The 16,492-nt window shown below is 34.6% G+C and overlaps 1 protein-coding gene across 5 annotated transcripts in view; it reads right to left on the minus strand.

The window, feature by feature from the left end:
• Positions 1-605: 605 nt before the first annotated feature.
• LOC128998681 (battenin) overlaps positions 606-16,492 on the minus strand; it is a 35,221-nt gene continuing 19,334 nt past the window's right edge. For all 5 annotated transcript variants that reach the window (XM_054424916.1, XM_054424917.1, XM_054424918.1 and 2 more), the window contains 8 exons: positions 12,604-12,830; positions 10,495-10,637; positions 9,310-9,471; positions 6,976-7,119; positions 4,815-5,031; positions 3,379-3,528; positions 1,898-2,038; positions 606-1,471 (listed from right to left, as the gene is read on the minus strand). In XM_054424916.1, coding sequence (XP_054280891.1) covers positions 1,337-1,471; positions 1,898-2,038; positions 3,379-3,528; positions 4,815-5,031; positions 6,976-7,119; positions 9,310-9,471; positions 10,495-10,637; positions 12,604-12,810 — 1,299 coding nt within the window. In that variant the 5' untranslated portion in view covers positions 12,811-12,830 and the 3' untranslated portion in view covers positions 606-1,336. The remainder of the gene's footprint in view (positions 1,472-1,897; positions 2,039-3,378; positions 3,529-4,814; positions 5,032-6,975; positions 7,120-9,309; positions 9,472-10,494; positions 10,638-12,603; positions 12,831-16,492) is intronic.

Below are 16,492 nucleotides of genomic sequence, written 5' to 3' on the forward strand. Positions count from 1 at the left end.
TCCCTCCTTTTTGGACACTTTAGAATCTGACCTTTGTCAGAACCAAAAAAACGTTTGAACCATCAAAAGTTACTTCAAAATGTAGTTGGTCAAAAAAACCACTGACCCATGAGCTCCCGTTTGAGGGGGAAGGGACGAGAAGGAACTTAATAAACAATTAACTAGGCTTTGTAACATGTTAGTCAGGTAAATGTGTTTAAAATACATCTGTAATTTATGTAAACATTAAAACATCAATAATTCAAATGCCAACAATCCAAAAGTTTAATAATCTGGATTTGTCTCTAGAATAAATACAATTTTGAACTGTCTACTACCATAAAATGAACCACTTCCTTAGTTCAAACGCCTAACACACATTTTTTTAAAGCTCCAATATACAGGAGTATGATGTTTTTACTTTACACTGTAAATAAATATGATACATTGTTTGTACCTAAAAAATGTTTTTGCCACATTACACTGTTTTAATAGACTTAAATGATAAGATATTTACAATTCTTGTATATATTCAACACATAATTGAAAACAATTTATAAAATGAATACAATAAATTAAGACAAGCTAGGGAAACAAACAAAAAAACAAAAACTAATTCTGTTTTGGTAAAACATTTTATTTGATATTAAACCATAACATCTTCAAAGGTTAACAAAAATAAATATTTGTTTTGTAGAAAAAAAAAACATTTACTATAAAACTACATGAGATAGGAATATACAGATGCAAGATGAAATCTTAACTAAGTAAGGCCATAGTAGGATTTGTTTAAGGCAATGTCACTAATTTACCAAACATTTAACATATTTTATGTTTGATTTGTTGGGAAAACTTTACAAAAACAGCAAGTTGTTTGGTGTGCTGTTATAGTTATTTTTTTATAATTGCTTTGACTATTTTCTGGAGCATGGGCATAGTATAAATAATTCACAGTTTTTCTTTTATAGATTTGTTAAATTAAAGTTTTTTTCTACTCATCGCTTTATAAAAACAATATAATTTTTTTTTTAAATAATTACTCTTGGAGGTAAAGATAATATAGGTACCTAAGAATTTGGAGTGTATGTAATTAATTGAGACAAAATTTTACCTAATCTGCAGCTACAACAGTAAACAAATGTTAACAAAAATGGTATTTAAAAATGTAGTAAACAAAGTTGCCTCTTAACATAAATATACAATGATTACACAGATATATACAGAAATACTTTACAGGTATGTATAGATACTTGGTTCTAATTTTGAAATTAGGTACACCGGTTTTAGTTTTGAAATCAGGGACACCGATCATCGGTGAGTGTAATAATGACCAATGCCCTTCAACACAAAACAGCATCTAGAACCCCAAGTTTTTAGGCAGTCCACAAATGTAATTGTGGACAGGCATTGACAAGAATCCTGCAAGTGTGATTCCAAGAGCATCAGCAAGTGATGTAATTGCCATTGAAAATTCCCTTTTTTCTGGAATCACCTGTAACATATAACATGCTTTTTAAATCTCGACAACAACTTATAATATTGGTAATTTTAATTTATAACAGAAGGTGCTGTATTATGGCAATGAGCAGTGGCGGCTGGTCCATAAAGACTCTGGGACGGAGTTATCCCATTTTCATGCAAAGTGAAAATAATATAATAAATAATTAAGGCCTAACTTAAAAAATATGATTTCTATTCCTGCATTTGAATGTACATAAACACTAGCAGGCTCAATGTTTTTAGGACGGGTGACGCAATATGTTTTTGCAATAGGTAGTACGTGGGGACTCAGTACATATGAGTCCAAACTGCCATGTAAACTGCATGGAAAAATTCAACCAATCACAGCGCTGCGTCAGTCTCTAAAGCAAAAGATGTAGGGTCAGTCCAAACAGTAGTTCTAACTATTGCCACAAACCTCTTTGTTGATCTTGTAGAATGTGTTGACGTAGGCAGCGCCTCCTAGCAGCCCTTCCCACAAGACAGCTGCCAACACCACATAGATGTTTGGTAGGAATGAGAACAAAGACTCAAACGTAAAGAATATCACATTCACACCCTGGAAAAGGTTAATTATATGTTATTATTGTAATTTTTGCACATTTCCATACAAGGTATAAGTAACTTTGTCAAGCTAGCGATTATTTGCATGTGACACGTTATGGGCCCGAGGGATGTTTGCGCCCCCTTTGGGAGGGGGTTTCTTTCTTCCTTGCCCCCCCTAAAACCTTTTGGGGCCTGGGCCAATTTACTAAAGAAGCCCTGGACCTTGCATATTACAATCTAAAGTAGTATTTTGATGGAGGTGGTTTTTAAAGTTTGGAAAAGTTGAATGACAAAATCCACTAGTATAAGACCTAAAATATACAACAAATGACCACCTCATAAACTGCAAAAACACTTATGGAAGTAAATTGGATTTAAGGTAAGTTGTTAAAGTGCTTGTCTAAATTAGGTTTTTTTTTACTGTGGTATTGATGATGATTCCTAGAATCAGATTAATTAAAAGCAAGACGGAATTGTAAGTGGCAAAAAGGCTCTATCAGTGAGACACGTAGTATCGATATCGATGGACCTGGCCCATTTTTTCGACAATCTGATCAGCGAATAGATCTAGGAGGTAGGAGACTAACTGATAAATTACCCTCTTTTATTTTTTTAATAATAATATTAGAGGTCTGCAGACTAGACTTGTTTACTTCGGGGTACGTAAACACATAGTAAATGTTTACCTTCGGGTCTCAGGCCAGAATCAGGTTGAGTCAAGATCGGCTACCTTTGAAAAGTATTGATTATTTTTTAGTTTTTTAACAATATTAATTGTTGACTATAGTTGACTTAAACAACTCGTGCAATCGTGGAAGTATCCGAGTTATGATAAGAAACTTTTTGTTCCCCAACCAAACTGAAAGCTAGTTTAGACGAGGTTTGGTTTCAACACATGGTGCATCACACCCCACAGCAAACGCTACAATTAGTGTTTTGAGAGAAACATTTCATAGACACATTATATCGTATAGAGGCCATGTTAACTGGCCTCCACAATCGAGTGATATCACAATAAACAGACTATTTTCTCGGGATATGTTAAGTCAAAAGTATACGCCAATGAGCCACATACTACTCCGGACAACTTGGAAGTCAGCATTCGTCATGTTATTGCTGGAATACGTTCCCAATTTTTGGGAAGTGTGCTCGCAAATCAGACTTGCAGACTGCACTTCCAACGAGAAAACCACGGTGCCAATATGCCTGAAATAATGTTTAAAACACTAATATGGCATAATACTGTTGTAAAAATAATCCATTACGATGGTAACAAGTAATTAGCGCTTGTTTCATTTCATTTTAAAATCACACCACAAAAAATTCCCTCTATATTCATATAATTTATCTTACCTGTAAAACTGCCATGAGCCATATGGCGTCTATTTTCATTAAGTTGATTGATGATCGAGAGAAAAACACACCAATCTGGTAAGTGACCTGGTACCAACGATACTGAGCATTGTGGTCAATGAAAATGTTGTTAAAATATATGAGTTCAAACTGAAACAAAAATTATGCAAAATTATAGTTAAATAAACATTGCCGGTATACTAAAAAGACTTTTATTTTGAAACAAACATTTTATTTATCAGCACATTTTTTACCAAGCTATATAAATAAGTATGCAATTTTTCATTGATTGAGCAGTTAATGGATCCCAACAGTAATTTATCATCTAGGTATTAAAAAAGAAATTGATACAAAAAAAAGCTCCTTGCTGTAATCTGAATGGAGACTGGTCAAATGAGGAGCGAAAAAATTAAACACTGGTGGACTTAAGGTACGTCTAGAGTGCACGCCAATTCAGATTCAGAATCAGATTGAGATTTTCGGCGCGTGGTTAACCTTAGTCAGATATTTTGTTGGTGGTCACAGTGGAAGCAGGAATTACGCCACTGGTACTTACTCGGTTAGCAAAGAAGCAAGTCAGTCTTGGTTATGGAATTGTCGGATGAGGAATTAATGTGTGAAATGATAACGTCTGAAACTGTTGTGAAGTTACAGCCAGTGAAAATGGTGTTATATATTTCTTTTCCCATAGCTATACATGATGCAGCTTCTTTCTATATTGCGTAGAATGGAGCCCGAAACCACCGAAACATATTATTAAAATTGGACATCGTATTTTAAGAAACTTGTGTAACCTACACAAACAAAACAATTTTCCCGAAGAGCGTTTAATGGTAACCCTAACAGTAAGGATGAAAAAATAAATATTTTACTATAAAACAAATTTTTTTAGGTATGCGTAGGAGCAAAATCTGAATTGGAATCTGGAACCAGAATGAAGAATTCGTTCTGAAATAATTCATTCCACTTCTATTTGAATGCAAGTGCCATTCCTGTTGCCGAAAATCTGAATCTGAATCGGCATGCACTGTGGACGTACCGTTAGGTTTTACCCCCAGGAAATGTTTTTATAAATAAAAATTGTGTATAATATGACCTTTTGTAAAGGAATTTCTCTAAAACAGAGAAAGTTTTCTTTGTCTTAGAAATATATTTTGATTTTCTGATTAGGTGAACCAATGGGATTCCAAATTACTTCCAATGGGCTCTGAATCTCTTGGTCATTGCATTAAGACATAGCTAAAATACTTGACTGATTCCATGCTCTAAATTTTGTCAATTAATAAAGTAGGCAAAATCTTACTTTTCATTTTGGCTTGGGTCAAAACAATCACTAATAGTTTAGGTTGACGTGTGTAGACCTAAAGCCTGCTCCCTTCCATCAATCAACCAAACTTAGGTTATTAACTTAAAATCTACACCAATATTCAGCATACCAATCCTTGGTTGATGAAGTATTCAAAGAAGTAGACTAGACCGAGGGGAATCATATACTTGAAGAGAGGGGGAATAGACTGAAGCTTTTCCCAAAAAGAGTCATTAGACAGGGTAAGTGGGATTTGGTCATTGCTGAGGGTGCTGTTGAAGTTAGCCTCTGATTGGTTTTGACTGCCAGCATCTTCCAGCTTTGGCCTATCTAAGACGATCCAGAACCTGCTCAAACAAATGTCCAGAATTTAGAAATAACCAGTTTTGATTCTTTAGAGTTTTTATGATGGTATTTTTTGTGATTTCAGGGATTAATTGCAAACATTTCCTATCATGATCAAATAAGCAAATTTTCACAAAATTTTGAGATCTGAAATTTGATTCCCATCCTCATATGAGAAAAAGGTCCTCAGGTACAGTGAAATCTCCATTTGCCAACCTTCTGTCTTCTAACCTTCCATGTTATTCGAACCTCCCTGTGGGAAATTGAGTACTGTGATATTGTGTGCTATTTCCATGTGTACCCTGTAGGGGTCCATCCAGACAATCTCTTTTGCTACACCGGCATGTTCTTGGAAGATATGAGACTGCTGTAATTATTTCTCACTTTGGGACATTGTGAAAACTTGCTGTTTGTTTACTAAACGTGATGGAAAAGTGTTAATTGATGGAAAAGTCAACAGTAATTTCTCATACAAGCCACAATAATGGTTTCCTACAATAATGGTTGTTGGTAATTATGAGAGTTTAAAATATAAAACATTTTACTATTTTTAAATCTTAGATACATTTCCATTCAAACATACCCTTCACACAATTTGTGCTGATGCCATTTTGCCTGCATAATTTTTGTATTGAATTAGGTTGGCATATGTGGTCCCAAGTAAAAACAGCATACAGTGTGATTGAAAAGTCCCGGAACGTCGTAATATATTTATTTTTTACCATTATAGATAGTAGTAATAAAACTTGGCATAGGTATCAATGTCTACTCTTTCAAGCTATCATTACTTTTTTAAACTCTTAATGAGGACTGCCCACAAGTACTAAGACAAAGTTCTCAAACAGCAGCATTGGTCAATTTCGGTATCAAATTAAAGGTCTTATTTAGTAAAACATATTGCCGCAAACCCAAAATCAAAGGGACAATCAAGTCAAAAATGGCAACCGTTCAAATGTACAATTTCTTGCCTGCATCCATCAAAAACCTGTGTGTTTTAAAATTCAGACAAGTTTTAAAAACTACTCTAACACAGGCTTGCCTGTACAAACATGAAGAGTACAATTTGGTTTAGAGTTTTAGTTATTTTAGTTGCCAGAGCCATCTTGATAGTTTTGTTTTTCTTTTGACGAATGTCTTGAACTTTGTACATAATTTTAACAACAATAAATAATTTCATTTAAAATATTTCTTAAATCTGCCATTTTGAATCTTTCAACGGCTGTCATTTTTTACCCAGCTGTATTCTACTAATAAGGATCTTTAATGTAAGTTGCATATCGACCTATGCTAACGTTTATGATTTCTTCCAATTTCTAGCGGGCGCATAATAGGCTATAAGCAATAAGCATTGCAAATTCAAAGAACCTTTGAACAGCTGTCATTTTTTACTCCATTGTCTGTTTGAGTTTGGGTTTGTTGTGGCATTGTGTTTACTAACGAAACCTTTCATTTGATACCAAACTTGACCTATGCTGCTATTTAAGAATTTCAATTGACTCCTTGTGGGCCGTCCCCCTTAATGGATGAAAAATTAATAATAACTTAAAAGAGCAGACATTTAAGGCTATAATTGATTTACCAAGTTTCATTCCTTTATCTATAATAGTATAAAATATATTACACCATTCCGGGACTTATCGATCACACTGTATATCCCGCAACATGTGGCTATTACTTTCAATCACAGTAAAGTATCTTTAAAACATAGAAATAATTGCATATAATGATTTTGAGAAAGAACGTTTGTGTATTGTTTCAATCCCACATGACGAGATTGTCAACTGAGCGACTTCACAAAGTAACTGAAGCTGAGTAAATGGCAAACAGTTTTAATTGTATATGTGGGTTTTCTTTAGGGTTTTTTTTAGGATTTAGCTTGTTCCTCTACTGGCTTGCTGAATAAGCTAGGTGATATTCACATTAACAAAAACAAAATGATAACTAACGTGATAGACATGAGCGCAGGTACTACGAGCATAACATATAGAGTCATGGCAGGAGAGAGGCCTAATCCAGTTAGGGTGGCGTAGCTGAGAGAACCAAAGAAACCTGCACCACCAGTGCCTGACGACCAAGTAGATATCACATTTCTGCAAAACCATTAACATGTTACAAACAGGAACTAACAATAGACCAATACAACACACACAAAGTAAATTCTGTTGTAGAATGATAAATCTTGGTCATCTCCCAAAGACAATGATTTAACAGTCTACTTCGACTATGGATACCTACCATATTGTTCACTTGCAGAATGTTCATATGAGTAAATGAAGATAATCACGTCTTAAATATATGTCAACATGTTTTTTTCTTATGTACATTAAAAAAATTGACAAGTTTAGTTTGATTAAAAATACAGAATATTGATCAATATTGGGTACCTATAGAATATTTATATGGTGTGGCAGTCCAGCTCAATGTAAAAAAAAAAAATAAAAAATAAAAATAGGTTAGGACCAGTGGTGTAGTCGTAAAGTTTGCAGTGCAGGAACTCTCACCACTGCCGTAGAACAAATACAGGTCGCCTATTAATAAATAGGTTATTTGGAAAAAGCTTAGTGGAAACACCATTCCCATGCGTTTCTGCTTCACCACACCACTGGCTAAGACCATAGTCAGCCACAGGGTAATCTAGGGTTGAGCATAACATCTTCAACAACAATCAATGATATTGAAGATATAAATAGGTACCTATATAAGATTGAATACCATTGTACATTTCTATACTCTTGTAAATTTTTTAACAAAAGTGCCAACCAAAGGAGGGATTGTGAAAAAGACATTTTTAAATGTTTCTGGCACAAAACTTGTGCATCTAAATGAATCCAGAAGATCATTAAGATCATTTGATAATTTTCAATATAGTTTTTAAGTTTTGTTTCTACCAGCCCTTTAAAGTATTCTAGATGGTACCCAACCCACATTATTAACATAAAAAATTAATGATTATTTAAAAATACCATTAGAACTGTAATAAGCAAAGATTTTGAATTCAGAGACAAACATTATAATTACACAATACTTTACTACCTGTATTACAATTTTCTGCGGTCGAAAAGGGAAAAAATTTAGGAACCTTCCAGTTTATTTATTTAGAGTTTTTTTTGGGGGGGATGTCAGGATAGAATACATATCCAAACTATTGGAAATTCATGGGAAAATCATAATAGCCTTAGAAATTATAGGTTGTGTTGTGTGTAAAAGTAGGAAACTGCTGATTAAGTTACATTAGGTGCACAAGCTGAAAATAGTTGTCCTGCAATTCCATGAAAAACAAGGCTAGCCTTCGGTTTAAAAGTTATATTATTTATTACACATGTTCATTCAACAACAATACAACTATGATTAACAGACTATTGACAGAGCAGCACATGTGTGTCTCGTAAAAGTACTCAAACCTAACAAGAATATGCCTACCTCTCAGTGCAGTACTAAATTTGAGCTTATAGATACAAAAAAGGTCAGATAACAGAACATAGTTATGTTTGTACTATGGTAAATAGTGATGTAGGGGAAATAATGGTGATGTTGTGTTATGGAAACCTTTACCTACTAGCCCTTACATTTATTTTCTAATTTTTATAAGCTAAAAAAAAAATTAATACCCCTACCGCAGCAAACCTTTAGACTAAGCGAATTTCAATTTGTCTGATTGGATTTTTACTCAAATATTTCCATAAACTAGACATATTTATTCTCTATTTAATTAACATTGGATTTAACAAGTATCGTTTACTGCTATGGTGAAGGGGGAAAGAGTTTTATTATCATACTTGAATAGTAGAGGATGAAATAAATAAATTTTCCAAAATTGATCAAAATACATCCATGAAGAAGGAAACAACACCAGTTTTCTTTTTCTCTAGATAAGAATAACATAGACATTTTAAATTTATATTTTTTAGAATTTTCCCCATAACCTTACATAATCTTACAACGCTTAATCATACTAAATTGTTTGTTTTTAAAAGCTCTTCACGAAGGCTGTAATGAAAATTGGATATTTTGGTATTTTAAGAGGGGAAAAATTCAAACCCCATAACACTGCTCTGTTCCCTTTCTGATATTGCTGGATTGCAAACTCAATCTTATAACTTATACATATAGAGGGGACATTAAGTAAATCAGTTCCGGATTTCTTAAGTGTTTGTGGTCTTTCTCTACCACCTACGGTAATAGCTTCTTCCCTATAGGAAAATTCACTAGAAAAACTCTTTTAAAGCATGAACTCCTATAGAAAAGCATTATAATAAACTCGATTTACATGATTTACTCACTTGTTTTTGAAGAAAGGCATGTATGAGAGCAACGTGGCTTCTCCCAGTCCCGATGAGAACGCTGTGGCTACAACTCCTAGGATAGCAACAGCCTGAGTCTGGGAGGCGCCTACTAGAATGTAGCCAGCGCACGACAGCACAATCATCAGGAACATCCGCACACTGTAACCAGCACAAGCTTTACAACAACAGGTAGCGAGATCCAAGTATCAAACAATGTTCACTATTGGTAGTTAGGCTGTTCGAATTTGAATACAGTAAAACCCAACTAATCTGGCGTTTGATAATAAGTAACACTCAACGATGCAGCATTGGAAGAAGCATTTTAACTAAAAAAGTCCTCTTGGTACGTTCGGCAGAGTTCATCGGAAATCGCTTGTCACCAATCAGCAGAGTACATCTGACACGTTCTCAGCTGATGGTCAAAATGAACGAAATCATGGCCTCCTCTAATACAAGGCTGAGGAGAAACATAAGTGACAAAGCCGTAGTTCTGTCCCACCAAAACAGCTGTAGCAACCACTTCATAGAGTGTCTGTGCAAATGCTAATTTTTACACGTTTGTTATACTATTATTACCATGTGAATAGGCCGAAGAGTTTGATGTTGCCACTTTATTTGCCACGGCCTCGTGTTAGAGGAGGCTATTCTTGATAAAATTTAACGGACCAATGGGGTTCAAGGATTCAGATAAAAGAAGTAAAATTGTAATGCTTAGCACGCCAACTTATCAACTGGTAACGACCAGTTTAATTGTTGATCTACTGACTTCCCCTGGAAACTCACACATTCCTTACCCAAGAGGAACTAAGCGATTTGCTAACCAACACTCGTAGAAGTTTTTAAGTAACTCACAAATGCTTGCGACTTGTGTCATAGAGACTATCTTTACGCAATCATTGCGTAAACACCAATTGTCAAATTTCATATACGTGCATTTTAGTAGATAAATAACTAACAAAACAAAACATATACCAAAAATCAATCACTCATTCCAAAATGAGTTGAAAAACATAAACAATGGACTTTTTAGTCGAGTGAGTTAGGGTTTGAACTGGGAAATAACAGCACTGTATGCTAGGCTAAGGCTTTGTTTAGCTTACCAAGAAATGTGGTAATGCACTATTTTGTAGCAGTAAATAATATAAATAACTAGTAATGTTTTGTTAAATTGTGGATACTTACTGTACATAAAGAGGGAAGAACGGGGAAATGATTTTGGTTAGTAGTGAAGGGATGATGTCAGCCAGCAAGATAGCTCCAGTAGACATGTAGTTGCAGTCTCTCTTGTTCGGGTCCAGAAGAGTGGCATTGTTGTAGTTTCCATCCTGTTACATGATCAATTGTTAGGTGTTTGACCATGGTTTTCACTTGACATTATGCGAGTTTCTAAAAACAACCTTCATTCTAGGTAAATAATAATACATAGTTCATTACATGTGTATCTTCTAAGTACAGACAGGGGGGCAAACAAAATGGAAATAGCACTTGTTTCATTGGAATTGGATCGTCTGTAGGGAGTTGAATAACACAAAAGGTAGAATAGCAGAAGATTGTATAATTGAGACTACTGTAGAATTAAATTCCATGTTGATGGCCCCTGGATTACTTTATATGACTATAATAATGGTACAATACCTCGTCAAGTAGTCCAAATGATGATTGAGGTTAGCAACCTACATGTTTCACATGGTACACAGACTTTTAACGGTCCCCTTAAGTCCCACAAATTACAATAATGAATACAATATCATCAAACATATAGCCATATCCAACGGCTATAATAGCGGGCTTGTAGACAGACTTATAATCAAACACCATAATAGAGAGGTCAAACAAAAGGACGAACGTAAGAAGTACGTATGTATTGAATATTCCCACACACTACAAAATTGCCTATCCAAAGAGCTTCGTAGGCAGGGAATCGAATTAACATTCAAAACTACAAACCGTACTCGTAACACCCTGTCACAAATTGACCGATCAAGAGATAAAATGGAAATGACAGGTGTTTACAAAATTAAATGCCAAGATTGTCCGAGCCAATATGTTGGGCAAACAGGTCGTGGGTTCGCTACTCGCTACAACGAACAAAGGCCCAAACCACTTTTAATCAAACAAAATTCATCGTTTGCCCAGCATTTAATCGACCTAAACCATAACATGAGTGAGATTGCTGACGGTCTTGAGGTGCTACATAAATGCAGTAAAGGTAGTAAACTAAACACGTTAGAGGAGTTTGAAATTTACAAATTGTACCACGACAACACTGCCAGTGGACATATCCTCAACGAAAAACTGCAGTTCCAGTCACACTCTATTTTCAATGTGCTAATTCACCAAAATAACCGGCCACCTGACCTTTGTCCTACTGATAACATGGACAACAACGAGGAAGGAGTCTGACACTGCAGTCTACTACCTGCGCCGGGACCGTCCGTGTCGTGTGCGTGTGATAGGCCTATCAATGTCAATTAAATGTTTACTTTGTCTTTCCGTAATTAAATGTTCGTATCCGTGTATTTATTGTGTGCGTGTGACATCGATGTCTTCGTTTTTGTAACCCTGACGATGCCGTATTTACGGCGAAACATGTAGGTTGCTAACCTCAATCATCATTTGGACTACTTGACGAGGTATTGTACCATTATTATAGTCACTACTGTAGAAGTCACTTCAATTAAGATGACCAATATAATCAAAGCTGCAACTCAACTCATTCTTGGCAAACAATTTTGAAAGTAATAAACCAAATAGAACTACGATGTACAATAAATTTAAATAAGTTTTTCAGGGTTTCCGTTGCAAGGAAAAACATCATCACTGTATAGTAACCCTTGTAAACACTGCAATCTGCTGAGAGGTGGGACCACAAAAACCGTGCTCATTGCAGAAAATCATTTCAAGTTCTGTTTTAATAACAAATTTATAATATGGCAAATGCTTTTTAATACAGTTTTTGGGACTGAGGTTCTACTAAATCTCTGTTAGTAGCACTGTTATAGAGTAGCCAACATGTCCTCCTTATTGTCTAATGCAATGAAAATGTTAGGTGGAAATATGGTAGCAGCTTGGACGAAGCCAAACATTGCTTGTTCAAAGTCTGTCATCTACATTATCTAATTGCTACGGTCACCACTGGCTTGGTCTCGACTCATTTGGACAGGTGAGGTTTTAAATTAAATGAAAGAAAGGAACTTATCTACTTTTCCTCATAGACTTAAGAGGACACATGCTGTTTTGTGTACACTGTCTTTTGAGGTTTAACCTGTAAACATAATGAAGACTACTTACTGAAACATGCTTGCTAGGATCATGGTGGGCAAGTATATCGTGAGCTGCACTCAGCATGATCACGTAACCATAATTGTTGCAAAGACCAAGAATCCAGAACCCAATGAGGTTTCGCCATTCACTAGTAGACTCTGGCTCTTCAGCATCTTCCAGGTATTGTGCCTCCTCTGGCTCTTTGACAGGCACTCTATCACTCTCCACTGGCATTATTATCAGCTCTTGAAGCTCTAGAAAAAAACATAATTTGTTACAAGGTTGTAATTCATCAGGAATGAGTACATTGAACATTAAATCAACAAAAACTCTTACTTTACATATTTATAAACTATATAGCAAACAAAAACAACACCATCGGTGACTCACGGAGCTGTGCTACGTGACTCTTCTGGCTTCTTCTGATTAACTGTTAAGTTGAATCAATCCAATTATTTTTAAAAACAAATTTTAGATCCATTGTATTCAATAGGTATATTGTTGTCACCATAATATAACCAATAAGACACTACGTACAATGCAGTTCCGTCATGAGTACAGCAACACATTCAACAGACACTTAATGAAATCATGTTTGTTGTGTGATGAGCTAGAAATATGAACACAAGTGTTTCCTTTGTGTACAAACTTCATTGGCTTTAGCATTACTCTACCTTCAAGGTAAAATAAAAAAATATGTATCTCAAATATTTAGTGACTAAATTTATCAATTACCTGAGGACAGAACAAAGTGATAGACTGGATGGGTCTTGGGCAGTGATTAATCCAAAGTTTAGGCTTGCTTTCTAATCCAAAATTTAAAGTATTTTTTCTGGATAATTTTGAAGGGTAGGATGTGCCACGGTTTAAGAAAGAGTCCTTAATTATTATTTTTTTTTTTGCTGTAGTATAATTATATACAGGACAAAAGCCTATATCCTGTCCTGATACAGACCAGACTGGTATTTCATCATGTAGTTTGAGCTTAGTTTTAAGAATTGACAGATATTTTTTTTTCTTTTTGTACAGTATTACTATTACATTTTTTAAGTTTTAATAATTGTAATTAGTTTTATCAAATATAACAGTTTAGTATTAGTTTTATAAATATTGAAAAAACTCCTATCTATGTACATTGTACTCCAAAAGATGTTATGAGTCAATAAAGAATTTGAATTTGAAAGTTTCATAAGCTAAAAGTTAGGCTAAGTACTTTCACATAGGTAGGTCAACAATGCATGGTTACAAAATTACCTTTTAGAAGATTGACAACTTCAATTAGTTTAGATTATATATACATAGTCAAATATAGATATAGAATACTGCTACAGACATCAATTTACTTAACTACTCGAATACAATTTAAATTTAGATATATGCGTCTAGTTTTTTTTTTTTTAAATGATCAATAACAGGTCTTAATGGTTAATTCTAAAACATTAGACTGGAATTAGAATTATTCTTGTTCCAATAGCTCAATATGTTTAGGGATGGATTAATATTTCAAAGTAAAAGCGTATGCACATAGTTGCATATCATCTGATCCTTAATTTGTATATAAACTTTTAATGGTTCAGACGTTTTTTATTTAAAACAAGGATTTGGGTGTCTGAACACGAGGTGTTGGATCCCGAGGTGTCGGAACCCGAGGTGTCAGAAAAGAACCCTAGAAATGGTCGATACCCTAGAATTTGGAACCCCGGTTGTAAGGACCTGAGAAGCTAAAACCCGAGGTGTCGGGACCTGAGAGGTCGGAACTCGAGGTGTCAGGACCTGAGAAATTGGCACTCGAGGTGCCAGAATGAGAGTGAGTCTACTGTGGCTTAGGCAATTCAAATCGTAGTGTCGAGTCATATACTCAAGTTAATTACTGTAGCATAATATTACTATTTAAATTTGATTAAGAGGACCAAGTTCAACTTTAGATAAAGAAAGAGTAAGGAACATAAGGCAAGAATTTTACACGATACTTATTACCATAGACAAAAAGAATTAAATATAGACCGTCAGCTGTGCTGCGGTTACCATAGGTTCTGGTGCACACCGCTTGGAGCGCCATGTAGTTACGGCGAACGCGCTACGTAAACTACAGCGGTGTGCGCCAGAACCTATGGTAACCGCAGCACGGCTGACAGTCTATATTTAATTCTTTTTGTCTATGTTATTACCCATTCAATCATGAGTGGCGCCTTGAGAGAAAATTCTAATTATTGTATAAATTCTGTTATATTACATTTGTAACACGTGACTAAACTGAAGATAAAGATAATTATAGTCGATCTGCTAAAGTAAAAAGCTACGTAATCAGTAATGCAAGAGAAAATAAGCAATATTGAACAAAATTTACTTTATCAGGCGCTTACTAATAGCTGTGTAATGTAGCAGCCTTATCTGTGTTCAACCTTTGACTATGCTGACACCTAGTCTGAGAGTACAATGTTGCGAATTGCTCAGATAATTCTTCTTTTGCCTTCTACTCTACCTACCTTAAAGAATTTATACTGTAGAAAAACATGTTGTAAATATGAAAAGGCATTATTAAAATTGTTTACTCATGAAGCAGTTTTTATTTCTGTGTTTGGGATACCAGGGTTAAAGAATGTACAGAAAATATGATTGGATTAATGATGAATATGACCATGTGGAAAATATTACTGGCTGTGGACCATAGCAATAATATTTTTAACCCACACATTGAACAAAAAAAATTATTATTCATTAAAATCTTGTTTGATAGCTATATATTAAAGCTTTAGAGATTTGTGCACCAAAATATGAAATTAATTGTGATACATTTTTCATAATTAATGAAAGTCGAGCATGAGAAATTAATTGATTAAATGTAATTGTGTGCTTAAATTGGAGAGATAATTTTAGGAAATGCACTTGTCCACAGCACTCTGATAAATTACTGATAAGTCATCTGAACACTTGTTATTAAATATAAAAAGGTAGCAAAAATATTAAGTACCATCTAAAAATTTCACCTGGGATAAGAATCCAAAAGTTAATCGGTCTGTAAAATGTATATATTGAATTTATATATATTTGATAGCACTTTTGGTCCACTTTCAACTCAGAAGTCAGAAGTGAAATAATTTACAAGTATTGGTTGTTAATGAAATAAATTAATAAGCGTTGGTATATTTAACTATTTTCATGACAGATTTTAATATTGAGCCAAAACATAAATTTTGTATGTTTCTTGACTGCCTGAAATTTATATTAGGCTAGAACTATGTATAGACTACTTTGTACTATGTAGAACAATGTATAGTTGTTATATTTTGTAAGGATTATGTTGAACTTGTTTAAATTTTAAATAGTCAAGGAGACTATATGGCATTTGCTTGCTCGGCATGTTGCTGAAAGCGGTACAGTAGACTCCCTCTTATCCAGACACCTTTTAACCGGACTACACTTGGCGGAAATGACATCTCTTTAACTGGACAATTTTTATCAGCACGTCGGTTTAACCCGGCTAGATCGGCAGGAAGTGGGTGGTAATGAAACGACTGTTCTCGAGGGAATGATTTGAGACCAGTGATCACGTGTCTATATACAATGGTCTCCTAAATCTAAGTCAAATACTGTATATAGTATGCATTTAAACGGTCTGTTTTAACAAATTTTTGAGGACGTTGGTTTAACAGTAAAACACGTTATCCGGACTGGCCTCGGTCCAGAGGAGTCCAGATAAATCTACTGTATTTTATACCTTTAAGATCAAAAGAAATGGTTAGATACAACTAAACTGAAGATACAAATAAATTGCCTGATGAAATTGCTAGAGTTTATACCTATCTTCATGATAATGTGTAAAGCGGAAATATTAAGTCAATGGACCGTCTGAAAATATCACTTTAACTTTTTGATTTTTAAGATTGACTTTTTAGATTGTCTAAAATAAGACCAA

The sequence above is a fragment of the Macrosteles quadrilineatus genome, unplaced genomic scaffold, assembly GCF_028750875.1.
Source record: "Macrosteles quadrilineatus isolate MER2022 unplaced genomic scaffold, UCM_ALF_1.0 Scaffold_7__1_contigs__length_78375512, whole genome shotgun sequence".
NCBI lineage: Eukaryota > Metazoa > Arthropoda > Insecta > Hemiptera > Cicadellidae > Macrosteles > Macrosteles quadrilineatus.